Source organism: Moschus berezovskii, chromosome 25 (assembly GCF_049115385.1).
Source record: "Moschus berezovskii isolate FMDL1 chromosome 25, NW_MosBer_1.0, whole genome shotgun sequence".
NCBI lineage: Eukaryota > Metazoa > Chordata > Mammalia > Artiodactyla > Moschidae > Moschus > Moschus berezovskii.
In genome coordinates, this window is record NC_142484.1 from 25,344,782 (window position 1) to 25,370,601 (window position 25,820).

The following is a 25,820-nucleotide window of genomic DNA, read 5'->3' on the forward strand; positions in this document are numbered from 1 at the left end:
ATGACATGCTAGGCCAAAACCTAACCTTCTTCAGTCCATTCAGTTCAGTTCAGTCACTCAGTCGTGTCTGACTCTTTGCGACCCCATGAATCACAGCACGTCAGGCCTCCCTGTCCATCACCAACTCCTGGAGCTCACTCAAACTCATGTCCATCGAGTCGGTGATGCCATCCAGCCATCTCATTCTCTGTCGTCCCCTTCTCCTCCCGCCCCCAATCCCTCCCAGCATCAGACTCTTTTCCAGTGAGTCACCTCGTCGCATGAGGTGGCCAAAGTATTGGAGTTTCAGCTTTAGCATCAGTCCTTCCAATGGACACCCAGGATTGATCTCCTTTAGAATGGACTGGTTGGATCTCCTTGCACTCCAAGGGACTCTCAAGAGTCTTCTCCAGCACCACAGTTCAAAAGCATCAATTCTTCGGCGATCAGCTTTCTTCATAGTCCAACTCTCACATCCATACATGACCACGGGAAAAACCATAGCCTTGACTAGACGGACCTTGGTTGGCAAAGTAATGTCTCTGCTTTTTAATATACTATCTAGGTTGGTCATAACTTTCCTACCATTATATGCAAAAATAAATTCCAAATGGATCACAAACTTATTATCTAAGGGGTAGAAGTGCAAAAGTGTTAAGAAAAATATGGGAGGAAATATTTGAGATCTAGGGCTAGAGAAAGAGTTCTTACATGTGATGCACTTTTAATAAAATGAAAAATAGGTAAATTGAATTTCATCAAAAGTAAAACATTTTGCATTGTGAAAGGGTGCAACCAGGATGAAAATACAAGCTAGAGACTGTGAAAATATCTGCAAATCATGTATCCAATGACGGTTTTATATCTGGAGTATACGAAGAATTCTCAAAATTCAACAGAAAAGAAAAAAAAGATCCAGTTGTAAAATCAGCAAAAGACATTTCAGCAAAGATATAGATGGCAAAGGAACATGTGGAAAGATGCTATCATCATTGGCTATTAGCAAAATGGCAAATTAAGATCTCAATGCGGTATCATAACACACACAATATGAATGACTAAAATCATAAAAATGACAGTTCCAAGCGCTAGCAATGGTGTAGAGAAATGATCACTCATGCATTGATAGTGGGAATGTAAAATAGTACAGCATTTCTGGAAGTTCCTTTGGTAGTTTCTTATAAAACATGCACTTACCAGATGCCCCTATAATCACACTCTTGGATATTTATCCCTTCTCTGGTGGCTCAGACAGTAAAAGTGTCTGCCAACAATGTGGGAGACCTGGTTTCAATCCCTGGATTGGGAAAATCCCCTGGAGAAGGAAATGGCAGCCTGCTCCAGTATTCTTGCCTGGAAAATCCCACAGACCGAGTAGCCTGGTAGGCTACAGTCCATGGGGTCGCAAAGAGTCGGACACGACTGAGCGACTTTACTTCACTTCAATGAAAATATAGCCACATAAAAAACCTGTGCACAGATGTCTGCAGCACCTTTTTTGAGAGCTGTGAAGCACAGGAAACAATCCAAGTCCCTTCAGCACGTGGCTGTTTAAACAAACTGATGCATTATTCCAGTGGAGTACTACACAGCAGTAAAAAGGGATGCACTATTGAAGGTACAGCAATCTGAATGCAACTCAAGGGCTTTAAATCTATTTTTTAAAAAGTCAGTCTCAAAGTTTACTTAACTGTGTAATGCCACTGTGTAACATTGTCTAAATGACAACTATGGAGAACCAGATTAGCGGCTGATAGGGGCCAGGAATTAGGGGTGATGAGGTGAAGTGTGGACAGGTACAAACACAAAGGCGTGGCACGACTGTGGTGGTTGTGGTTACACAAGTTTATGCCAAGTTAGTATTGCTTAGAGCGACACCCGTATACGCATGAACGCAATGTGAACGCAGCTGGAGAACATGGTATGGACTGAATAGTTATGCAGACTTCCTAACAGTGATACATGAATGCCAGTTTGCTGGTTTAGATACGACGCTACTTCTGTAGAAGACGGCGCTATGGAGAGACACCGGGTGAAGGAGATAAGGGGCACTTTGTTCTACTTTTGCAGCTTCCTGTACGTCTATAGTTTTGTTTTCTTTTTTTAAGGTAAAAGAAATTATCTACATTGTCACCAACATTGTAGATATTTGAATAGCTTCATCATACTCTGGGGGTTTGGAAAGAATGCAGGAGAAAAAATGAGGATATTGGGGTTTGAGTCTTTGACATTACAACTTACTATCTAGTTACTTATAGATGCTCCAAACTCCAATTTCGTCTGTGAAATAAGACTTATAAGACCTGCTTGGCATATCCCAGTGAGGTCACTATAACATTTTTTTTTTTTAATGCAAACTAGATTACTTTGAACAAAGTGAAGCTGTCGCTAGTCAGATCCCAAACATAAGAGATTTGCAGTCACAGCTGTAGTGACTGTTCCAGTAGCTCGTTTGGATCCTGCTTAATTCACTAATAAAAAGTGTGTTCATTGAAAATGGCTGTTGATTACAGTGTTACAAAAGTGGATGGGAGTCCTTCTGAGCAATCCCATGAAAAATAGAAGAAAGGAGAAAGGATCCATGTGATAATGATGATGTTTAATGAGTACTCATTAAGTATTAGCCAACTAATTAATTAAATATAAATTAAATATTAGCCAACATAGCAGTAAATATCATCAGTATGGAGAGTTTGACAAAATCATTATTTCTTTGTCCCAAGTTGTTCGATACTCCAAATTTACTATAATTAAGCTGGTTTGTATGTCAACAATCCTAAACATAAATCCTTCACCTTCCCAATCTATAGTCTTGTTTCTTGGGAACTATAATTGAAGCTAAGCAAATATTTCTTTGTAATATCTTCGTGACCCCATGGACTATACAGTTCATGGAATTCTCCAGGCCAGAATGTTGGCGTGGGTAACCATTCCCTTCTCCAGGGGATCTTCCCAACCCAGGGATGGAACCCAGGTCTCCCACATTGCAGGCAGATTCTTTACCAACTGAGCCACCAGGGAAGCCCAAGAATATTGGAGTGGGTAGCCTGTCCCTTCTCCAGTGGATCTTCCCAACCCAGGAATCGAACTGAGGTCTCCTGCATTGCAGGTGAATTTTTTTACCAACTGAGCTATGAGGGAAGCCCAATATCTTTAAAGAGGTATTTTAATTTAAGAGTATTCAGAATTCTATCTGTTCATAGCTTTCCTGCCTGAACTGCCAGCCCTTAAAGAAAAAGAGAGTTTCATATATATATATATGACTGTATCACTTTGCTATACACCTGAAACAAACACAACACTGTAAATAAAATATAGTACAATATAAAATAAAAATAAGTGACAGATCTTTGGGGCTTTACACTGAGTTAGAGTTCCTATCAGAGGGATAACAGCACCACAGCCGCACTGAATCCTCATGAAGGAGGCACACGAATGACTGGGTTACAAGAGTTACAGGAATGAGAACTGCTCATTGTGCTTTGTACCATTTATGAAATAAAAATTATTTAAATTGAAAAAAATTATTAAAAAATTGTCTGTTGGAAAAAAGAAAAAGAGAGTTTTCTTAACCAGCTTAACCACCATTCAACAATGAAGTCTGCTCACAAGTAACTAATAATAGTGGAAAAAATAGGAGTGATACTAGTAGTAGTAGTAACAATGATAATAAAATAGAGTACACTTATTGAGCATTTAGTAGTTATAATGCTATAATAAATATCATATCTATATTAACTGAGTCCTCATCACAACCCTAGGAGATGGGTTGTATCCTATTCACATGTTACATATGGAAACTAGGAAGACACTGGCTGTTTGGGTCACTCAAATGCCTATAGCTGCTGCTGCTGCTGCTGCTGCTAAGTCACTTCAGTTGTGTCCGACTCTCTGTGACCCCATAGACGGAAGCCCACCAGGCTCCCCCATCCCTGGGATTCTCTAGGCAAGAACACTGGAGTGGGTTGCCATTTCCTTCTCCAACGTGTGAAAGTGAAGTCGCTCAGTAGTGTCCGACCCTTAGCGACCCCACGGACTGCAGCCTACCAGGCTCTTCCATCCATGGGATTTTCCAGGCAAGAGTACTGGAGTGTCTTGCCATTGCCTTCTGGCATATCCAGGATCACCTAACCCAGGCTGTGTGCCTCTAGAGCCTCTGGCCTCTGTGTCCTGCCACCTGTCACAAGTGCCTGTCTCACACTGTCTGCAGCATCTCCAGCAGCTGGAAGGGGATTTGGGATTTTTAGGAGGAGACCATTTCTTCTGTCACCATCTCTGTCAAACGTAGTTTTGAAGGTGCTGATTGCTTTGAAAACTTAGGTGTGACTCAAGATAATAAGGGGGGGGGAATGTTTTGAAACCCTTGTCCTTTTTGGATAGATTGGATTTTCAGTGTGTCTTTGGGGCCAGTACAGGAAAAGACAGTCTTTATTCTTGGCATCATGGGATCACTTCCCCAGTGTCTAGAGTCACAAGTCCAAACCCCTCCACTTAGTAGTTTTGTGATGTTATAGTATTTAATAATGTAATCTTTAAATTTAATGTCTTCATTCCTTCATTATAAAAATGAGTATATTTCATGTGGTTGTTGGGAGAATTAAATGACACATATATGATAGTTTTTAGCTCAGTTGGAGAAGGAAATTGCAACCCACTCCAGTATTCTTGGGAAATCCCATGGACAGAGAAACTGGTGGGCTGCAGTCCATGGAGTCACAGAAGTCAGACACAACTTAGTAAGTAAACCACTCATGCCACAATTTAGCTCAATGCTGGGAAGTCTGGGTTCACTATTATTATGTGAAGTAGGACTTCACAGGTGAAGCTAGTGGTAAGAAATACACCTGCCAGTGCAGGAGACATAAGAAATCTGGATTTGACCCCTGGGTTGGGAAGATCCCCTGGAGGAGGGCATGACAACCCACTCCAGTATTTTTGCTTAGAGAATCCCATGGACAGAGGAGCCTGGTAGGCTATAGTCCATGTGGTTGCAAAGAGTCTGACACGACTGAAGTGACTTAGCACAGCACATGTGAAGTAGAGGGAGGTAAAGTCTGGGTTATAGAAGATTTGCTACAGTTTGTCTCCTCAAAGTTAACTAGTTCATAGGGCATTCATGATAAAGTTTGCAAATCTCATCACCATATATTGTGGTATCATTGCCTCCAAAGTGATAAAATATATTAAATTTATTAAAAGCTCCAAGATGGGTTAAATTCATATGGTGTCAAGAGCACCTGGAATCCTGCACAGCAAAAATATTCATATGAAATGGTATTTGAAGCCAGGCAAGGGCATAGATTTTTCACTTCATTGTGGGAGTGCTTTGAGTCCAGGAAACTCATGACAAGCTAGAGAGGTAGTACTTAACTTATACACTTGCAAGATAGTGATAAGGCTACCTCATCAGAGAAGGGGCTTTTCATCAAGAATATTGAGAGATAACAGGATCAGTTCAGTTCAGTTGCTCAGTCACATCTGATTCTTTGTGACCAAATGGACTGCAGCACGCCAGGCTTCCCTGTCCATCACCAACTCCCAGAGTTTACTCAAACTCATGTTCATTGAGTCAGTGATGGCATCCAACCACCTCATCTTCTGTCATCTCCTTCTCCTCCCGCCTTCAGTCTTTTCCAGCATCAGGATCTTTTCAAATGAGTCAGCTCTTCGCATCAGGTTGCCAAAGTACTAGAGTTTCAGCTTCATCATCAGACCTTCCAATGAATATTCAGGACTAATTTTCTTTAGGATGAATTGGTTGGATCTCCTTGCAGTCCAAGGGACTCTCAAGAGTCTTCTCCAACACCACAGTTCAAAAGCATTAATTCTTCAGTGCTCAGCTTTCTTTATGTGAGTCCAACTCTCACATCCATACATGACTACTGGAAAAAACATAGCTTTGACTAGACAGACCTTTGTGGGCAAAGTAATGTCTCTGCTTTTTAATATGCTGTCTAGGTTGGTCATAAGTTTTCTTCCAAAGAGCAAGTTTCTTTTAATTTCATGGCTGCAATCACCATCTGCAATGATTTTGGAGTCCAAAAAAAAAAAAAAGTCTGTCACTGTTTCCATTGTTTCCCCATCTATTTGCCATGACGTGATGGGACTGGATGCCATGATCTTAGTTTTCTGAATGTTGAGCTTTAAGCCAACTTTTTCACTTTCATCAAGAGGCTCTTTAGTTCTTCTTCACTTTCTGCCATAAGGGTGGTATCATCTGCATAGTTGAGGTTATTGATATTTCTCCCAACAATCTTGATTTCAGCCTGTGCTTCTTCCAACTTAGCATTTCTCATGATGTACTCTGCATGTAAGTTAAATAATCAGGGTGACAATATACAGCCTTGACACACTCCTTTTCCTATTTGGAACCAGTCTGTTGTTCCATGTCCAGTTCTAACTGTTGCTTCCTGACCTGCATACAGGTTTCTCAAGAGGCAGGTCAGGTGGTCTGGTATTCCCATCTCTGATAATTTTTCAGTTTATTGTGATCCACACAGTCAAAAGCTCTGGCATTATCAATAAAGCAGAAATAGATGTCTTTCTGGAACTCTCTTGCTTTTTCGATAATCAGGCAGATGTTGGCGATTTGATCTTTAGTTCTCTGCCTTTTCTAAAACCAGCTTGAACGTCTGGTAGTTCATGGTTCACATATTATTGAAGCCTGACTTGGAGAATTTTGAGCATTACTTTACTAGCATGTGAGAAGAGTGCATTTGTGCGGTAGTTTGTGCATTCTTTGGCATTGCCAAAGAATGGTCCGTGACTTTGTACAGGAGACAGGGATCAAGACCATCCCCAAGAGAAAGAAATGCAAAAAAACAAAATGACTGTCTCAGGAGGGCTTACAAATAGCTATGAAAAGAAGAAAAGTGAAAAGCAAAGGAGAAAAGGAAAGATAAACCCATTTGAATGCAGAGTTCCCAAGAATAGCAAGCAGAGGTAAGAAAGCCTTCCTCAGTGATAACAGGATCAGATCAGATCAGATCAGATCAGTCGCTCAGTCATGTCCGACTCTCCGCGACATCATGAATCACAGCACGCCAGGCCTCCCTGTCCATCACCAACTCCCGGAGTACACTGAAACTCATGTCCACAGAGTCGGTGATGCCATCCAGCCATCTCATTCTCCGTCGTCCCCTTCTCCTCCCACCCCCAACCTTTCCCAGCATCAGAGTCTTTTCCAGTGAGTCAACTCGTCACATGAGGTGGCCAAAGTATTGGAGTTTCAGCTTTAGCATCAGTCCCTCCAATGAACATCCAGGATTGATCTCCTTTAGAATGGACTGGTTGGATCTCCTTGCAGTATAGGTGTGTTAATTAACCCAATGGGATAATCCTTTCTGACTGTATATCAAATTATCACATTGTACATTTTCAGTATCTTTCAATTCTATTTGTTAAGTATGCCTTTATTAAGCTGATGATGGGAGTGGGATGGTTGGAGACTGGAAAGACAACAATGGACCAGACTTTCGGAATGTTGCATAAATCATACATTTCTCCACACTGTTGTTTTACCTGGAGAGCCCTTCTTGAGCATTTCTGGCTGAGAAAACCATGACCGTTTTTAAAAGGCTAGTTCAAATACTGTGTCTTTCAAGAAGATTTTCCTGCCTATTAGAAGGCATTTCTTCCCTCCAGTGAACTTCTTTTTGGTTTATCTTTCTTTCTCTTAGCAAACATGAGCACACGTGCCTTTTGCCTACGTCATTCTGAGTTATGCCTCTTATTCCAGTGTAGTTATTAGCAAAGTCCTCTTTCACTCTAAAATATGTTCTGTTTATATGATAAAGTATAAGGTCACCTACTTATAACTCTTATCGCTTCTCCCTTGTGTTCTGGTTAGTGACATACTGCTGTCTGGTGACCTCTATTAAAATGTTCATGTGAGCAGGGACCATATCTACTCATTTGCATTCCCAATACAGACTCTAATAATTATTTATTCAGTGGATTTAAATAAGTATCTTGAAAACTCCTGGAGTCTAATCCTTTATTCTTAGACTTTTTGTGAGTTCCTAATGTCTTTGGTATTGCACCTGTACATATGAGGTGCTTGCTAGATCTGTAAATGCGGTTGGACATTCACAGGCTCTACTATTTCTGGAACAACCTGAAGATGACTTGAGCACTGACTAGAAGTGTGTCTTCATAAATCTCCTCCCCTCACACTGTTTGCTAACCTGTGCACATGTCTCTCTGACAGTTTGAGTTGGTCTTCTGGTCTTAAGAAAAATTTTCTTTAGAAAAATGCAAGGTGTTTAGAGCAATGGGCAAGTATCTACTTGACCTTATTGCTTGTGGGTGACTGAAACAGCTCTACTTTGCAGAATTTAACTTTTCTCTAGGACTCTTTAACCTAGTTCCTGTTAGGAAATTTAGAATAAAAAATTAATGAAGATAGACATTATTTCACTTGATTGCTACATTGATCTAATAGTTTGCTTAAAAAACTATATTGAGTGTTTAGTTTTGTTCAGTTAGTGTTGTTTTCTTTGCGGTTTCTAGCTGGGATTTCAACTCTTGTTTTATAGTCTTTTATGACTTCAATAACCCTACTTGATTTTTCTTCTAAATTTTTCTAAGTCATAGTTCAGTTTAGTCACTCAGTCGTGACTGACTCTCTGCGACCCCATGAATCACAGCACGCCAGGCCTCCCTGTCCATCACCAACTCCCGGAGTTCACTCAAACTCGTGACCATCGAGTCGGTGATGCCATCCAGCCATCTCATTCTCTGTCGTCCCCTTCTCCTCCCGCCCCCAGTCCTTCCCAGCATCAGAGTCTTTTCCAGTGAGTCAACTCTTCGCATGAGGTGGCCAAAGTATTGGAGTTTCAGCTTTAGCATCAGTCCTTCGAATGAACACCCAGGATTGATCTCCTTTAGAATGGACTGGTTGGATCTCCTTGCAGTCCAAGGGATTCTCAAGAGTCTTCTCCAGCACCACAGTTCAAAAGCATCAATTCTTCGACGATCAGCCTTCTTCACAGTCCAACTCTCACATCCATACATGACCACTGGAAAAACCATAGCCTTGACTAGACGGACCTTGGTTGGCAAAGTAATGTCTCTGCTTTTTAATATACTATCTAGGTTGGTCATAACTTTCCTTGAAAGGAGTAAGCGTCTTTTAATTTCATGACTGCAATCAGCATCCGCAGTGATTTTGGATTAGTAGCAGATGTTAAAGGGAATAAAGGACATGGACATTCTCATATTATTTATTTACAGAGGCGTCATTTAGGTGAATATAAAAACTTCCTAGTGATGAGGGGAGAGTGTAGTTATCTGTGAAATCTTGATTTCTAACTTGGAATCTTTCAGTCCATTTCGTAGTGCTAGATATACTTTCCCCTGTGTCTTGTGAATTAAGGATGCTGTGACTATTTGTATATATGTAACCATATTACTGGGTGTTCATTGGAAGGACTGATGCTAAAGCTGAAACTGCAGTACTTTGGCCACCTCATGCGACGAGTTGACTCACTGGAAAAGACTCTGATACTGGGAAAGGTTGGGGGTGGGAGGAGAAGGGGACGACAGAGAATGAGATGGCTGAATGGCATCACCGACTCTCTGGACATGAGTTTGAGTGAACTCCGGGAGTTGGTGATGGACAGGGAGGCCTGGCGTGCTGTGATTCATGGGGTCGCAGAGAGTCGGACACGACTGAGTGACTGAACTGAACTGAACTGAACCATATTACTACACATCAGGCATCAGCACAGTGGTTAAATTCTGAACCGTGTTAAAATGGTTAGTGCTTCTCTGCTAAGCTGTATTTGCTGGGTCTTCCTCTTTAGTTTTACCCTCCTTGTTCTTTTGGAGAAGGATATTGAGAGGATGTGACAGATGGTTGGACCATGAGCTGAATCCTGGCAATCAGAACCTCCACATGAAATCCCTGTCCTTGTAATATATATTCTGGCCACTATTCCCACAGTCAGAGCTGTTTCAAGGACACAGTCCTGAAAGAGCAAAGTATTGTTGAAACCATCAGGATGTAATACATGATTGAACCCCATTAAGGCCTCTATATAATATAACTTTTAAGATTCTGGTGGGCAAGTGCAGAGATCTGCTGGTCTTGCACCCACCCAATACCAGACTCATATGTAAGTCCCCTTGCTTATTAAATCTGTGTTTAGCAGTCTGGATTGCCTGCCTCTTTCTTTGGTCTCTCCTTGCTCTCTTTGTATGAAGGCCAGTTTCAGATTTTACCCAGGAAGCTTCCAAGGTTTCCAACCAACATGTTCTAAAGAAGCCATGGCCTCTCTCCTGTGGGTGTGTTTCTTTTCCTTTTCTTTTCTCAACCTTCCAGGAAGGTTTCCCAGCCTTGGGACTGTTGACATATCAGACTGGTCAAATTCTTTGTTGTGGTGCGCTGTCCTGTATATTGTTGAACGCTTAGCAGCATCCCTGCCCTCCATCCAGTGGATGCCAATAGCATCACCTTTCTCAAAGCACGACAACCAAACATATCCTCAGACATTGTCAAATGTTTCAAGGAGTAAGAAAAGATGCAGAATTGAACACCCTTCCCCCACCCCTTGAGAACCTGACTTTGGAGCCTCTGCAGAAACCTTTGCAGCCATGGAAGAAGCAGTGACCTCAGGGATCACTGTCACTTGGGTAAATCTCTTGACTTCTCTGATAGTCTGTTTGCATGCAAAGTGAGGATAATAACATAACATCTTCTAGAGCTGTTGAGATTTCAAGGTCCCAATGCATGGCAGTCACTTTCATTCTTACCTGGTGAGTTCCAGCTACTTTTTCCAACGTCAGAGATTCCAACTTATGAAAAGGTGTCTCTCTTTCTTCCCCTGCAAACAGAGCACGACGACTGTGGCAGCGGGCAGCACAATTGCGATGAGAATGCCATCTGCACCAACACTGTCCAGGGACACAGCTGCACCTGCAAACCAGGCTACGTGGGCAACGGGACCATCTGCAGAGGTAGGCTGGTTGCTGTAGGGGTGAAGCTGCCTGTGAGCGGCCTTCCTACCTGGGCTATTGGCGCTCCTATCACAGGACCTTTGTGTCCTTCTGGTGATTGACCCAGACCAGGGTTCCTGTCTCTGGTGGGGTCAGCGGGCAAGGGCACTGTGCATCAGAGAAGAATAAAAATGCTCTGAGTCTGACTTTGGGCTAGAAGGAAGTAAACGTACTTGTGGGTTGAGCATAGTCCCGTATCTTGATGGCTGTCCCCAGCTTTGTCTGTTGGCTTGTGTTTGTGATGGATACGCTGGTGGCTGAGGTGGGCATCTGTTCTCTGAGAGCCCTGCTCGGACAGCAAGAGGACCCCACTCATGGCCATTCTCTAGGTATCTGCTGGGATATGATGCTAAAAGTTTCAGCCCCGCTCTGTGTTTGGAACAAGTCAGAGGCCAGTGCTCTGGCTTTTGTCTGCATTCAGGATAAATTTGCATTACTCCTCCTGTCTAGTGGGAACAGTCAGAGTCTGGTTCCTGACTCCTCTCAGCTTTTCTCTCTTCTCTCCCCTGAACTCTCCCTGTACAAGCGCCTTATTCCTTGCTATTCCCGCACATGCCAGCCCATTGCTATCTGAGGCTGTGTGCTTGGGCTCCCCCACCCTGCCTCCATGCTCATTTCCTTCAGTTCTCTGCCCAAGTCTCTGCCACCCTAAGAGACTTAATCTGATCATTCGATCGGAAATAGACCTCTAGTACTACTCAGTCCCATATTCTCCTATATTTTTCCTAACTAACCCAGCCTCTCAGAACATTATACACCGATGTGTTTATGCTTCTGTATTATTCTCCTCATAAGCTCTGTGAGAGTGACTGCTTGATCATGTCTCCCTGCTTTTCTCCCATCAACTAGAATGGTACCTGGCACACTGTAAGCATCAGTGATCATTCACTGACTGAATCGGCCCAAGAGGAAATAGACACCACACTGAAAAAGCGGCAAGATCTATATTAAAAACAAAACAAAACAGGAAATAACCCTTTGGTATTATTCTCCCCATTTTAGAGGTCACAATATTGAGACACAGAAAGGTTAAGTAACTTACTCAAGGACGCACAGCACTCTAGCAGTATTCTTCGGCAGAGATGACATACTGATGATGAGGTATAATATACAGTGTCTAAGTCACCATATTCATGCATTAGATTAGAGCAGAATTTTATTATATTGATTGTATTCTGTCTCATTGAGGTTGGGTAAACAGCCTCATGTAGACTGAGAGGTAAATAAGTGAAAGTTTTTAATGGCAATTTGACAAAATCAATCTACTTTTAAAGTAAATCTGAAGGGTCTTAGAGAGATTCTCCTGATTCCATTGATTTTACTTCTTCAAATATGTTCCAAGTATATGCTTTTGAGGGAGAAAAAAAATGCATGTACAGGGATATTTTCGCTACATTATTTGTAGTCACTGAAAACCAAAAACAGCCCAAGTGTCTGGCAGTAGTGGAGTGATTTAATTTATTTGCAGTATTGTTTCATGGAATAGAACGCGGTGGTTTGAAATTCTGAATGTAGGTGTACACACACATGTGCCCACACATATACACACCCATACTAAAGGCAGACTGCTGAGAAAAAAAAGAAAGAGAAATAAAACCAGGTTATAGGATGGTACACATAGTATCACCACTTGGCTAATTTATTATTTATAAATATCTGTATGTATATTTATGTAAATCCAGTGACATGGCAACCATGCAGACTGTTCACCTTATTAACCATGGGGACAGGTGAAAAAGAACATTCACTTACTGCTATGAATTCAGTATTGTTTGTCTCTCCTCTAGTGGGGATTTATATACATGATATTTGTGTGTTTTTAAAAAAGTTCCATGAGGCAAATAAAGAAACTAGTGCTCAGTTTTTAAAAGAACACTTGAATATATTTCTAAAACAAAACAGAAAAGGACTGTAAACATTGTTATAATTCCACGGAATATCAAGCCCCTGCTGGTGCATGTGAGCTAACGCTGTAAATCTGAGGGGCCACACAGGGAACTGATCTTAATGCATTTTGTTCAGAATGATCTTACCTCATAAGACGATAGTGGTTGCACCAGGTGAGAGTTTGCCAGCCCCTCTCTTGCCATATGTGCTAGGTTGTGGAATTTGAAAGTCCCCACTGCAAAAAATATGAGTTCAAATAATATTCCTTGTGTCCACAGACTCTGAAAATACATCTTCCCCAAAAATTATAAATTAGGGGTAATAATTTTCTTAACATAATTCTCATGGTCAGTCATGTTAACCTCAATAAAATCAGGAGAATCTTGCATTTCATCAGTGTTGTGTGGGGAGGCATTGCAGCGGAGATGAAAAATTTGACAAAGGACTTGGCGAGATGGGGTTTAGGCCTGATTTCCTTACTGGTGGGTTGTCACTTCTGTATTTTTACATCCTACAATTGGGTCAATATCACCTTCAACATTTATCCAGTAGTGTTATTGCGAACGATTATTAAAGGAATATATATCACTGCTTTAAACGATCAAATGCTATAAAAGTGAAGACAGTATTGTTGGTGGTACAGTGATAAAGGGCAAGGACAAATCAGTCCATGAGTTGGCTTGATTCTCAACCTTGTGACTGAGGTACCCAGCTATGTATCTGTTTCAAGCCATACATTTTACCATTGAGCTTTCCATTTGTAACGGAATCATTTATAGAGGGAGTTGGGCCAGGAGAATCAGACAGCTTTAACTAATTTTTTTTTCTTTAATGTTTAAAGCTTTCCTAGACATGGTGTTGTTCACAGAATTGGCTACATCTGGGTAGAAATGAACACTGCTAACACTTCCATTAACAAGCATAACACAGACAACTGTTTCTTGAACAATGCTAATTAGTGAAAATTCTCTTAGATGGGCTTTCCTGGTGACTGATGCCCATGTAAGGAGTTTGGGTTTGTTTTGTTTTTCTCATGGAGATGGAAAAATAGTCTCCCAGCTTCAACAACAATCATCAAGTATGTGCAAGACACCTTGTGGATGTGTTCGTGTATGTTTTCTTATTTAATTCCCACCATAACCTGGGGAGGTCGATGGCATTGTCCTTTTTCAGGGGCGAATCTTGAATAAGTCATAGCTGAATCTGATTAAACCTAGGGATTGTGACTGCTTTTAGTTTCTTTCCTCCCCCTGACCTTCCCTTCCTCTTTCTTTTTCTTTCCATTTGTCTTCCTTTTCATTCTCTCTCCCCTACATCTTCCTCTTCCTCTCTGGCTGTTGATCATTTCACACACACACCCTCACCTTCTTTCTCTTCCTCTCTCTCTTTAACGAGAAACTCTCATTGTACTGTCTCTTCCCCCCTTTTTTCTACAATCCATATTTTAAAGTTCACGTTCTTGATAAACAGACAGAAGAATTTAAGCTATGCAGCATCTGTTGTTGAATATTTTGACATTTGAGGTTAAATGGAAAAAGTACTTGCAAACTGTTGCAAATCAGATTTATATAACCGGACGTAAAGGTTGGGGTTGTCTGTGGGAGAGTATTTATCTGCTTCCACCCTCCCGCATTAACCTAGAACTGAAGGTAGCCTTAAACAGGCAGCTGTTAATAAATTGCTGGTAGTCTAAGCCTTCTCGCTTGTCTGTCATTAGGGCTGGACAAGATGTGATGATACTTGAAAACACTCTTGTCTTAATGACTGATAATATTGACACTGGTTTCATAAACATACAGTGAGTGTGAATTCTATGTCTGGAGTGTAGCTTGTGGCACGAAAGGAGCCAGAGACAAACAAAACAAGGTCCAAAGAGCTTCTGCCATTCAGTTTGGGAAGGTGATTTGGGCAAATGCTTCCAAACCAGTTGAACAATTTACAAAATGGTACTGTCTCATGTGGAAGAGGCTTATAAAGTGTTACTCAAAATACAGAGCCGTGTGGAAGACATGTTATGTGTTAGGACTCCACTGACTGCAGGTCCGAGAAATCTCCTGGCAGGACTGGCTTGTAATTTGCAGAACACAGGGAAAGATGAGTGTGGTATCCTTGTTATAAAAAAGTAGGAAAAATCTGGACTTTAAAGGAATGAAACCATATAGCTTTTGCCTCTCTTCTGGGGTCTCTTCCTCAACCTGTCATGGTGTTTTTATTTACTATTTAATGTCACTCCTTTAGCCATGGTGATACTCCTAGGGTGAGTGCAGAGCTCAAGAGACAGTTCAGGCCCACCCCCTACACACACACTTGGCACATGCACCTGGCCACTGACTGTAGGGCTCCCATGTGCGCTGACCAAGGTGCTGTGCGCTGACCGAGGTGCTGACCGAGGTGCTGGATGGGGAAGCTGAGCCAGCTGTCTGCCCTTCCCTCGAGCCCACTGCCCCAATCCACAGCCAATGGGCAGCCCAGGGGACTGTAGTCTCCCCACTGGGTCCCTGGATCACTGAGGACTGCGCCTGCACGCTGCCTGCTGGGGGCTGGGGGTGGCATGACCATGCTCCAGTGGAAACACCCAGAGCCTGCGTATCCAAGCCCCGCCCTCCCCGTGTCTGTGTGCAGGACCCTGCTGGAGAAACAGGGTGGCAGTTGTCACTGCTCTCAGGGACTGGGGAACACAGAGCTGAGAACCCATCCTGGAGAGGGAGGAAGAAGTGGGAGTTGTGCTGGGCAGTCCCGACATGTGGTCCTCTGTCCCATTGAACCTCACTTAGAAAGATTAAATTCAAAGATGTAATTATTAAAAACTTGAAGATGGGGACCACAGAACATGAATTCCCAGTCCCTTCTGAATTGGGGGTTCTGTGCAGCTATGCTGGTTCCATGCTTGTGAAGTCACACCTGTCTATCAGTATTAGTGAGCTTTCCAGGCGGGTCATAGAACCTGAATCAAAATGGCGCCTGGGACCCAGGATCAGGTGTCCAGGAGCTGGGCTGCTGTGGGAACTTGCCCCTTCTGTCTCCTTGCTGCTGCTTTGTGAGTTGGCTTCATACCCTTGTTGCAGTCTGGCTTCTGGTTTGTCCATGTCGCTGAGAGTCAGATCCTATGTTTTGTAGGTTCAAAACACTGGCCATATTGGCATACCTGAGATGGTTAATCTCTCGAGGATCAATGCATTAATTTATTATGAAAACTGTCAGGGTTTGAGGAGAGCCTAAAAATGACACCCTTGTTTTCCCCAGCTGCATTGAGAATCAGTTAGGAGGCAGATGAAGAAATCAAGCCAGTGGAGACTGAAGTGTTAATATGAATATTGGTAAAGATGATGCCAGAGAACATGGCTTATGTGTATGACAATAGTATTCATAATACTGAACACCAAAATTAGGCCAATTTATGCAACCAGTAACTACTGCACCAGGGCACTTCATGGAGGATCTCTACTAAGGCTTCCCGTGCAGTTTAGGGCAGGAGCCACAACTCAGAAAGGGTGTATCCGGTGAGTCTCCTGACTCCTAGAGCAACAGTGAGGTGAGAACTAGACTGCACATGTCCAGTTCCTCTCTCCACTCATCAACAGTTGGGGGGAAATGAGAGGAAGGGGCTGGAGAAGGCAATGGCACCCCTCTCCAGTATTCTTGCTTGGAAAATACCATGGATGGAGGAGTCTGGTAGGCTGCAGTCCATGGGGACGCTAAGAGTCAGACACTAAGTCGCTAAGCGACTTAGCAGCAGGGAAGAAGGGGCAAGAGGCCAAGGGGAAATGACTCCTAGGAAATCGGATAAATGGAAAAGAAGTACCTCCCTCCCCCACCCCCGAATCCACCAAGAATTTCTATTAAGACGTGGCAAAATGTTTGTGTTTCCAGTTTACCTTTATTAAATGAAAGATAGGCAGAGAGCCACTTCTAAAAATTCAAAATTGTTTAAGTGAAAAATCAGAGCCATTGGGTTAAGTGGGAATTTTATTGGCTCACTCTCTTAGTATCTGTTCATCTGCCACAACCATCTCCTTGGTGGGAATAGTCTTTCTAGAGTCAGTTCCAAAGCTAGTGTGATGCCCTTGCTCAAAACCCACCAGCACTTCAGGAAACAGGGACTGGTGTCACACTCCTGGTGTCCCCACAATGCCCTCTGTTTTCTGGAGAAGTAGATTAATTAGCCACCTGTTGCCCAGTGTCTATTTTTGAACCATGTAAAGAAAGCTGATCGCCGAAGAATTGATGATTTGAACTGTGGTGTTGGAGAAGACTCTTGAGAGTCCCTTGTACTGCAAGGAGATCCAACCAGTCCATTCTAAGGGAGATTGATCCTGGGTGTTCGTTGGAAGGACTGATGCTAAAGCTGAAACTCCAATACTTTGGCCACCTCATGCGACAAGTTGACTCACTGGAAAAGACTCTGATGCTGGGAAAGGTTGAGGGCGGGAGGAGAAGGGGACGACCGAGAATGAGATGGCTGGATGGCATCACCGACTCTGTGGACATGAGTTTGAGTGAACTCTGGGAGTTGGTGATGGACAGGGAGGCCTGGCGTGCTGTGACTCATGGGGTCGCAAAGAGTCAGACATGACTGAGTGACTGAACTGAACTGAACTGAAGGGGCTCTTTGTTTTTTTTAATTAATTAATTTTTTGGAGGCTAAATACTTTAAAATATTGTATTTGTCTTGCCATACATTGACATGAATCCGCCATGGGTGTACATGTGTTCCCCATCCTGTACCCCCCACCCACCTCCCTCCGCATCCCATCCCTCTGGGTCATCCCAGTGCACCAGCCCCGAGCACCATGTATCATATGTGAAACGAATTGCCAGTCCATGTTCGATGCATGATAAAGGGGCTCTTTAAGTACTTTCTATTTTGTGGCAATGTGACTTTGTTTTTCCTAGTCTTCTAACTTCAAGAAGCCCACCTTGGTCTCAGTCTGGGTGAGCACCCCTCTTCTGTGCTCCAAAGAAACCCTTTAAACACTATTGGTAATCTCCTGCTGCCGTTGCCTGTTGACTCATCTCTTGATTTGGAGGTCCTGGCTGTGCCTCTCTGTTTAATCAGTATTTAGCACAGAACTAAGCATGTTATACTGCTCAAGAGTTCAGTTCAGTTCAGTTCAGTCGTGTCCGACTCTCCGCGACCCCATGAATCACAGCACGCCAGGCCTCCCTGTCCATCACCAACTCCCGGAGTTCACTCAAACTCATGTCCACAGAGTCGGTGATGCCATCCAGCCATCTCATTCTCGGTCATCCCCTTCTCCTCCCGCCCCCAACCTTTCCCAGCATCAGAGTCTTTTCCAGTGAGTCAACTCGTCGCATGAGGTAGCCAAAGTATTGCAGTTTCAGCTTTAGCATCAGTCCTTCCAATGAACATCCAGGATCGATCTCCCTTAAAATGGACTGGTTGGATCTCCTTGCGGTACAAGGGACTCTCAAGAGTCTTCTCTAACACCACAGTTCAAAAGCATCAATTCTTCGGCGATCAGACCTGATGAAAAACACGTGAAGATGCCTTTCTGTTGGAACATGCACTTGTTTGTCTAGAAGATTTTACAAGGAAGTGAAAGTCCACCTGGGACACAGAGGTGTACCTAGCTTCTAGAGCCTTACCCCAAGCTTGAGGAACTCATTGCTCCCACAGGTAGATGTGCAAACTGACTTTAATGTTGAGTCTTATTGCTAATGGATGACTGACTTTCAAAGGAAATCTTTGCAATAAAATTCAATTCACTGTAGAAGTTTCTGCAACATAGGTGAATTCGTAAGGCACTTCAGAATGTCATGGTACTCCAAACTCATTTATTATGAGCATGCTTGCATTGAAGTGCATGTGCAGAGGGGCTGCTTCTAGAAATTTCTGTTTGAGGGGATGCTGGATCAATTGTACAAGAAAGATACACAGTCGGGAGCAGAAGGCCAGAGAAGGTTTGATATAGACAGAAAGGTTGGTATGACCCCTCACACTAAAGATGTAAATGAAGTCCTGATTTAATAAATAATAGACGTATCTCACATGCACAAAGATGCTTTCAGAGACTTGAAGGCAACATGAAAGGAAAGGAGAGGAAGAATAAAAGGAGAATTGTTTTAATAACATATCACTGAAGATTATAAAAATTGGTCAACTGCTAGGCTGTGAATCAGAGAAGTGATATTCAAAGATTTTGAAGGAAAATAGCAAGGGGACTAGGAAAGCCTTTGGCAAAAGTACTTAGAGTATTCTAGACAGAGTTTTGAAATGTGGTTAACAGAATGAGGAAGAAGTCAGGAAGATCTCAGTCTAGAAGTCTGCCCTCAGGTCTGCGGACAAGATGTTGGCAAGAATGGTTCAAGGCAAGATTGAATGATTTCGTGGGATAGTTTGACCCATTTGGGGAACTTCCCTGGTGGCTCAGATGATTAAGCGTGTACCCGCAATGCGGGAGACCTGGATTCAATCCCTGGGTCAGGAAGACCCCCTGGAGAAGGAAATGGCAACTCACTCCAGCACTCTTGCCTGGAAAATCCCATGGATGGAGGAGCCTGGTAGGCCACAGTCCATGGGGTTGCAAAGAGTCGGACACGACTGAGTGACTTCACTTCACTTTGACCCATTTAAACCCAAGGCTATTTGTAAAAACACATTCATATTGATAAATTGATGAGGATTGTGAGTATATTTCTGAGTTCTTTGGAGTAAAGCCTAAACTCTTCAGCAAGGCACTCAAGACCCTATGACAGCTTGGCTGCCTCTTGCCTAGAAAATCCCATAGATGGAGGAGCCTAATAGGCTGCAGTTCGTGGGGTCGCTAGGGGTAGGACACGACTGAGCGACTTTACTTTCACTTTTCACTTTCACACATTGGAGATGGAAATGGCAACCCACTCCAGTGTTCTTGCCTGGAGAATCCCAGGGACGGGGGAGCCTGGTGGGCTTCCGTCTATGGGGTCACACAGAGTCAGACACGACTGAAGTGACTTAGCAGCAGCAGCAGCAGCATCTCTTAAAATATCATTTCCCCATTTCCTCACCAGTCATGCTTGTGAGTTAACTAACCTCACTCCTAACAGAACAGCCAGATGACCTCATGCCCCTCTCCTCTCCTTGGGATCATTTATTACCCTGGAATGAATTTGTTCATCCTGTTCTTATTCCAGTTGAAATCCTGTTCATACTTGTTAGGCCACCTCAAGACCTTGTGCTTCCTGGGTGCTCAGTAATTAGGTAATGATGCAAAATGAGACTTGGCCAGTTCATCTAACACAAATCAACTCTGCTCTTGTAGCTTTAATATTAATTACTACTAAATCTAGACCACCAGTGAAAAAATCAAAGGAAAATTAAAATTTTAAATCCAGTGCTTGTGTAATATCTGTTTCAGTGTTTTAGAAAATCATCAATGGACCTGCTACTTAAGTTCAAAGACATTGTCTGTTGTACATAGAAAATTCATTTATTCTATTTTATGTTTCATTCCTACAGATACTGACTGCCCCATAAATACTGAATGTTTTGTGGATACTGAATATAATTATACCAGAAATGATTAAATCCTTTAGCCTGTTTTGAGAGACACTAAGCAGCCCAAGTATGACTGCTGCTGCTGCTTTTTTAATTTTTTTTCATCTGTTAACATTTTCATTTATTTTTTTCCATCTATTTCAACAACTCTTTTTTTGACCTCTTTTTGACTCGTTCACTTATTTACTCTGCAATTCTAACGTGGGCTATGTTTAGAGCTGGAAGGCATGTAACATGCTGGAGAACCAAGGTAATAAGGGAAATATGACAGGTTACCAAGCATACAGCTGTGCCCTTCATGTTCTGAGAAATTTCTATTTCCATAGCCACCCACCCATCCCCATGTGTCATGTGCTTTTGGAGGGGGCATTCCCTTTTCATACTGTGTCCTGGCTTTACGTGAGCAATGGAAAACATTCAGAAGACAGGTTAGTATTCCACTGTGAGGTCCCAGACAGCATGGAATCCTTTTCTTTGGTGCTCATTTAACTTTCAACTATAGATAAACTTGAGATCACTTTGCTCCATAAAAATGGAGTTTTTTTTTTTTTTTTTTTTTTACTCTGAGTGCATGTTGGAGGTTTAGAGTGTCACCATTGTCCTCTCCCTTCCTACAGTTTCAATTCAGGAGAAAATAGATGTGGGTCAGCGAGGGAATCAGAGTGTGGCCTGTACCTTGGGCTCTCTGGGATCGTCGGGCCCCATTTCAGGGTCACCCTCTCCTACTGTGTCAGTTGTGGGGGGAGGAGCTGGAAGAGAGGATGCAGAGTCCTGACGGCACAGAGGTGGGAAGTTCTGGGGATCTTACTGTGCCTGAGTGTAGGAGACCTGAGAGAAGAGGTGACTTGCATTGTGCTGGGAACATGGTCTTAGGGGCACGCATGATCCAGTCTTCATCACACTTGCCACACAGACACTTATTCTCATGAAGAAAAAAGCTATTACTTGGGTATGGAAATGCAGAAACTGAAAACAATCATTCCACTGCCATTCCTTCCTGAGGGCTGGAGAAGAAAGCGTGACAAAGACTCTGTCACCTCCACTGTTCCACCTCCAGAAAAGCTAACCTATTTCGGATGCTTTAATATGATTGCTAATAAAACTAGATTGATAATAAGTATCAATAAGTTGCATGAGTATTGTGGCATCAGTACTGCAGAGTTAAGCAGCACTAAAATAACTTCAGCCTTATTTGTAAACTCACTGGCATGAAAATTCTTACCAAGGACTGTTACTAAGTTTAGATCTGTATGTATGTATTACAGTCCTTAAGGGGAGCAAGAAGAATGCTGTATAATAGTGATTTAATTCTAAAAGAGAGGGAAGAGTCTCTAGGCCCACGAATGTATTATTATGCTTAAAATTTCAATAATGCTTCCTATAAAAGATGAGACTGGAGCTTGAAAATAGAATTGATTGTATAGTTTAAGCTTTCAAGAGGCATTATGTTCATCAGCTTGATAAAGAAAGGCAGAAAGAGACAGAAGCTGTATTGCAGTCTTGAAATGAGCAGTGGTGCATTAAGAAGACAGATACAAAAGGGAAGTTTGTGTGGTGCAAGGTGCAAAATACTGGTTGTGTTATTTTGACTTAACAAGGAAGACCTTGATATAGTCTTTTCATAGCCTCTCCCTTCAAGTGCATTTTTTCTTGGGCAAAAAAGAGTCTCCTGGATGCACTTAAAGCACTTTCCATCACTTACCAAAGTCAGAGCTTACCTTTTAAAGTTTACAGTCCAGTAGACAAAACGGCATCCCTAGGGGCTTAAGGGATACACGCTAAACCAGCTTGTATCTCAGAGGGGGTGGAAATCTGACACTTAGACAAGTGTTGATTCTTTTGAGTGCATTTTGAGGTTGCACTTTGGTGAGTTACATAGCTGTTTCTTATCCATAACTGTCACATCCGAAATGACTCATGAGATTAGCAAAGACATATGAATATATATCAGTCGATTTTATTTTAAAACAGGCTACTGAACATTGACTTTCTGTTGCAAAATCAAGATAAGATTGTCTTTCTTTCCTAAGGAACAATTCTCAACGGGCCAGGAGACTTCCTTCAGACAACGCTATGGAAAGATCTGTAGGCTCTCTCCTTGGTGATGATCTGTTTAGGGGAGCAATTATTTCCAAAATATCTAAAGTATTTCACAACTGGTACTTTTATAGGTGGCACCAGCTATACTTGGCATACCCATCTCAGCTCAGAATATACACAAAGGGCATTTACCTTTTGTAGAACTGAAGAAGTCTAGTACCTGGATGGATGCTATATTTTAAGGCAAGATTAGTATGCATAGATCTGATTCTTCTTAATGACTATTGCATTGTGAAAGCTAAACAGTCAGGAGCCTAGAACAGTTTCTGATGCTTGGTCTACTTGGCCCAGAAACTTCTTAATGTTACTTTAGAGGCTTATATTGATTCAGATCAAAATATTTATATATATTTTATTGAAGTATAGTTGACTTACAGTGTTTCAGGTACACAGCAAAGTGATTCAGATATAATATACACATAAATTATTTTTCAGTATAGGTTATTACAAATTATTGACTGTAGTTCCCTGTGCTACGTAGCAAACCTTTGTTGCTTGTTGCATATCTGTGTTTTAGTTAGAAATATAGTGTTCTGTTCATACTAAGTCAAACAAGTAGAATAAAAATATCATAGATTTTTAGTTAGGCAAAAATTCGTAAGTTTTCTAAAATATGTATTTTATATATTTTTATATTTATGCATACAAAAGCTTTTCTACTATGCTTCATAAAAGCTTGAGAAAGAACATCAGGAAAAAAAAAGAATAGATGGAGAAATTAGAAAGCAAATTAAATGAAATGGGATCATTGAATATGAAATAGAAAAAGTGAAGCAAACTAGATGAAAGTAAAAGATCATGATATAGTCCAATTGTTTTTAAACATGACTGCTCATTAGAAACATCTGGAGCTCTGGAGAAAAGAAAGCAATACCTGGGCATTTGTATTCTTCAAAAGATTTCAAGATAGTTCTGATATGCATCTGGATTTTAAAAAGTGATTACAGGTTTTCCTATTAAATCATAGTCTTGGTGATAGAGCGTTCTATTATTTTCTTGTTGACCAATCATAATCAGTTCATTCACTCAGTCATGTCCGACTCTGCAACCCCATGGGCTGCAGCACACCTGGTTTCCCTGGCCATCACCAACTCCCAGAGCTTACTCAAACTCATATCCATTGAGTCTGTGATGCCATCCAACCATCTCATCCTCTGTCATCCCCTTCTCTTCCCACCTTCCATCTTTCCCAGCATCAGGGTCTTTTCCAATGAGCCAGTTCTTTGCATCAGGTGGCCAAAGGATTGGAGTTTCAGCTTCAGCATCAGTCCTTCCAATGAATATCCAGGACTGATTTCCTTTATGATGGACTGGTTTGATTTTATTGCTGTCCAAGGGACTCTCAAGAGTCTTCTCCAACACCACAGTTCAAAAGCATCAATCATGAAGCAATGATATTAAGTAATAGCTACATAATCACAGTTGTGAAAGATTTTTATTAGTTTTCAAAAACAATAGCCAGATGAAAAATAGAAGATACTTAGAATTGCAGACCTTAATGGGAACATAATTAACTTAAAAATAAAAGATAATTATATATGATTTGGGAGGTCAAGCAGGGTGCTGTGGTAAATGAAAGTGCATATGCACATGTTTTCATCCACCCAGCTAGTCTATTCCTTTTGGTTGGTTCTTTAGTCCTTTCCATTTAAGGTAAATATTGACATGTATGTTCCTGTTAACATTTTCTTAATTGTTTGGGTTTATTTTCTATAGGTCTTTTCTTCTCTTGTGGTTCCTTCCTAGAGAAGTTTCTTTAGCATTTGTTTTAAAGCTGGTTTGGTGGTACTGAATTGTCTCAGTTTTTGCTTGTTTGGAAAACTTGATTTCTTCATCAGATCTGAAGGAGAGTCTTTCTGGGCAGAGTATTCTTGGTTGTAGGTCCTTCCCTTTGATCACCTGAAATATATCGTGCCATTGCCTTCTGGCTTGAGATTCTATTGAGAAATCAGCTGATAAACTGATGGGAACTCCCTTGTATGTTATTTGTCATTTTCCCCTTGTTGTTTTTTTTATTTTTAATATTTTATCTTTGTCCTTAATTTTTGCCACTTTGATTACTATGTGTCTTAGTGTGTTCCTCCTTGGGTTTATCCTGCCTGGGACTTTCTCTGCTTCCTGGACTTGACTATTTCCTTTCCCATGTTCAAAAAGTTTTCAGCTATTTTCTCTTCAAATATTTTCTCAGATCCTTTCTCTCTTTCTTCCTCTTATGGGACTTCTACAATGCAAATGTTGGTGCATTTAAAGTTGTCTCAGAGGTCTGTTAGGCTGTCTTCATTTCTTTTCATCCTTTTTTTCTATATTCTATGACAGTGATTTCCATGATTCTGTCCTCCAGTTCATTTATCCATTTTTCTGCCTCAGTTATTCTGCTATTAGTTCCTTCTAGTGTATTATTCATCTCTGTTTGTACTTTGTACATTCATCTCTGTTGTGTTTGTCCTTTCATCTCTGTTGGTTCTTGTAGGTCTTTGGTAAACATTTCTTGCATCTTCTGCAAGAAGATGTTTTTCCCGGGATCCTGGATCATCTTCACTATCATTATTCTGAATTCTTTTTCTGGAAGGTTGCCTATCTCCACTTCATTTACTTGTTTTTCTGTGGTTTTGTCTTGTCCCTTCAGCTGAGACGTAACTTTCTGTTTTTTTTTCATTGTGATTAACTTTCTATAATATGGTTTTTGTTTTGGCTGCTGTGGGACTGTGCTTCTCCTGTCTGCCCTATGATGGATGAGGCTACGAGGCTTGTGTAAGCTTCCTGATGGGCGGGACTGGTGGTGAAAAAAACTGGGTCTTGCTCTGGTGGGCAGGGTCTTCCTCAGAAAAGCTTTAATCCAATTACCTGCTGATGGGTGGGGTTTCATTCCCTCCCTGTTAATTGTTAGGCCTGAGGCGATCCAGCCCTGGGGTCTGTGGGCTCTCGGGTAGGGTTAATGGCAACCTCCCAGAGTGTTCATGCCAAGGTGGACCTTCCAGGCCTGCTGCTGCCAGAGCCACCGTCCCTGCGGTGAGCCGCTGCCCACGCACACTCCACAGAGGCTCTCCAGCCCTAGCAGGCGGTTTCCATTCCATCTCCTGTGGGGTCACTGCTCCTTTCCTCTGGGTCTTGGTGAGCATAAGATTTTGCTTGTGCCCTCCAAGACTGGAGTTCCTGTTTCCCCCAGAGCTGTGGAAGACTTGTAATCAAATCCCTGGGGATTCCCAGTCCCTTTGTCAGATCCAGGCGGGGAAGCCTGGCGTGAGGTTCAGAACCGTAACAACGGGAGGGAACCTTAGCAAGTGGGAGAACTTCTTTGCTATTGTTGTCTCCGGTTTGTGGGTCACCTACACTGCCAGTATGGGATTTGATTTCATCG

The 25,820-nt window shown here is 42.1% G+C and overlaps 1 protein-coding gene across 1 annotated transcript in view; it reads left to right on the forward strand.

The window, feature by feature from the left end:
• Positions 1 to 25,820, forward strand: part of NELL1 (neural EGFL like 1) — a 964,969-nt gene that overhangs the window by 606,697 nt on the left and 332,452 nt on the right. The window contains exon 13 of the mRNA XM_055416043.2: positions 10,816 to 10,938. Coding sequence (XP_055272018.2) covers positions 10,816 to 10,938 — 123 coding nt within the window. The remainder of the gene's footprint in view (positions 1 to 10,815; positions 10,939 to 25,820) is intronic.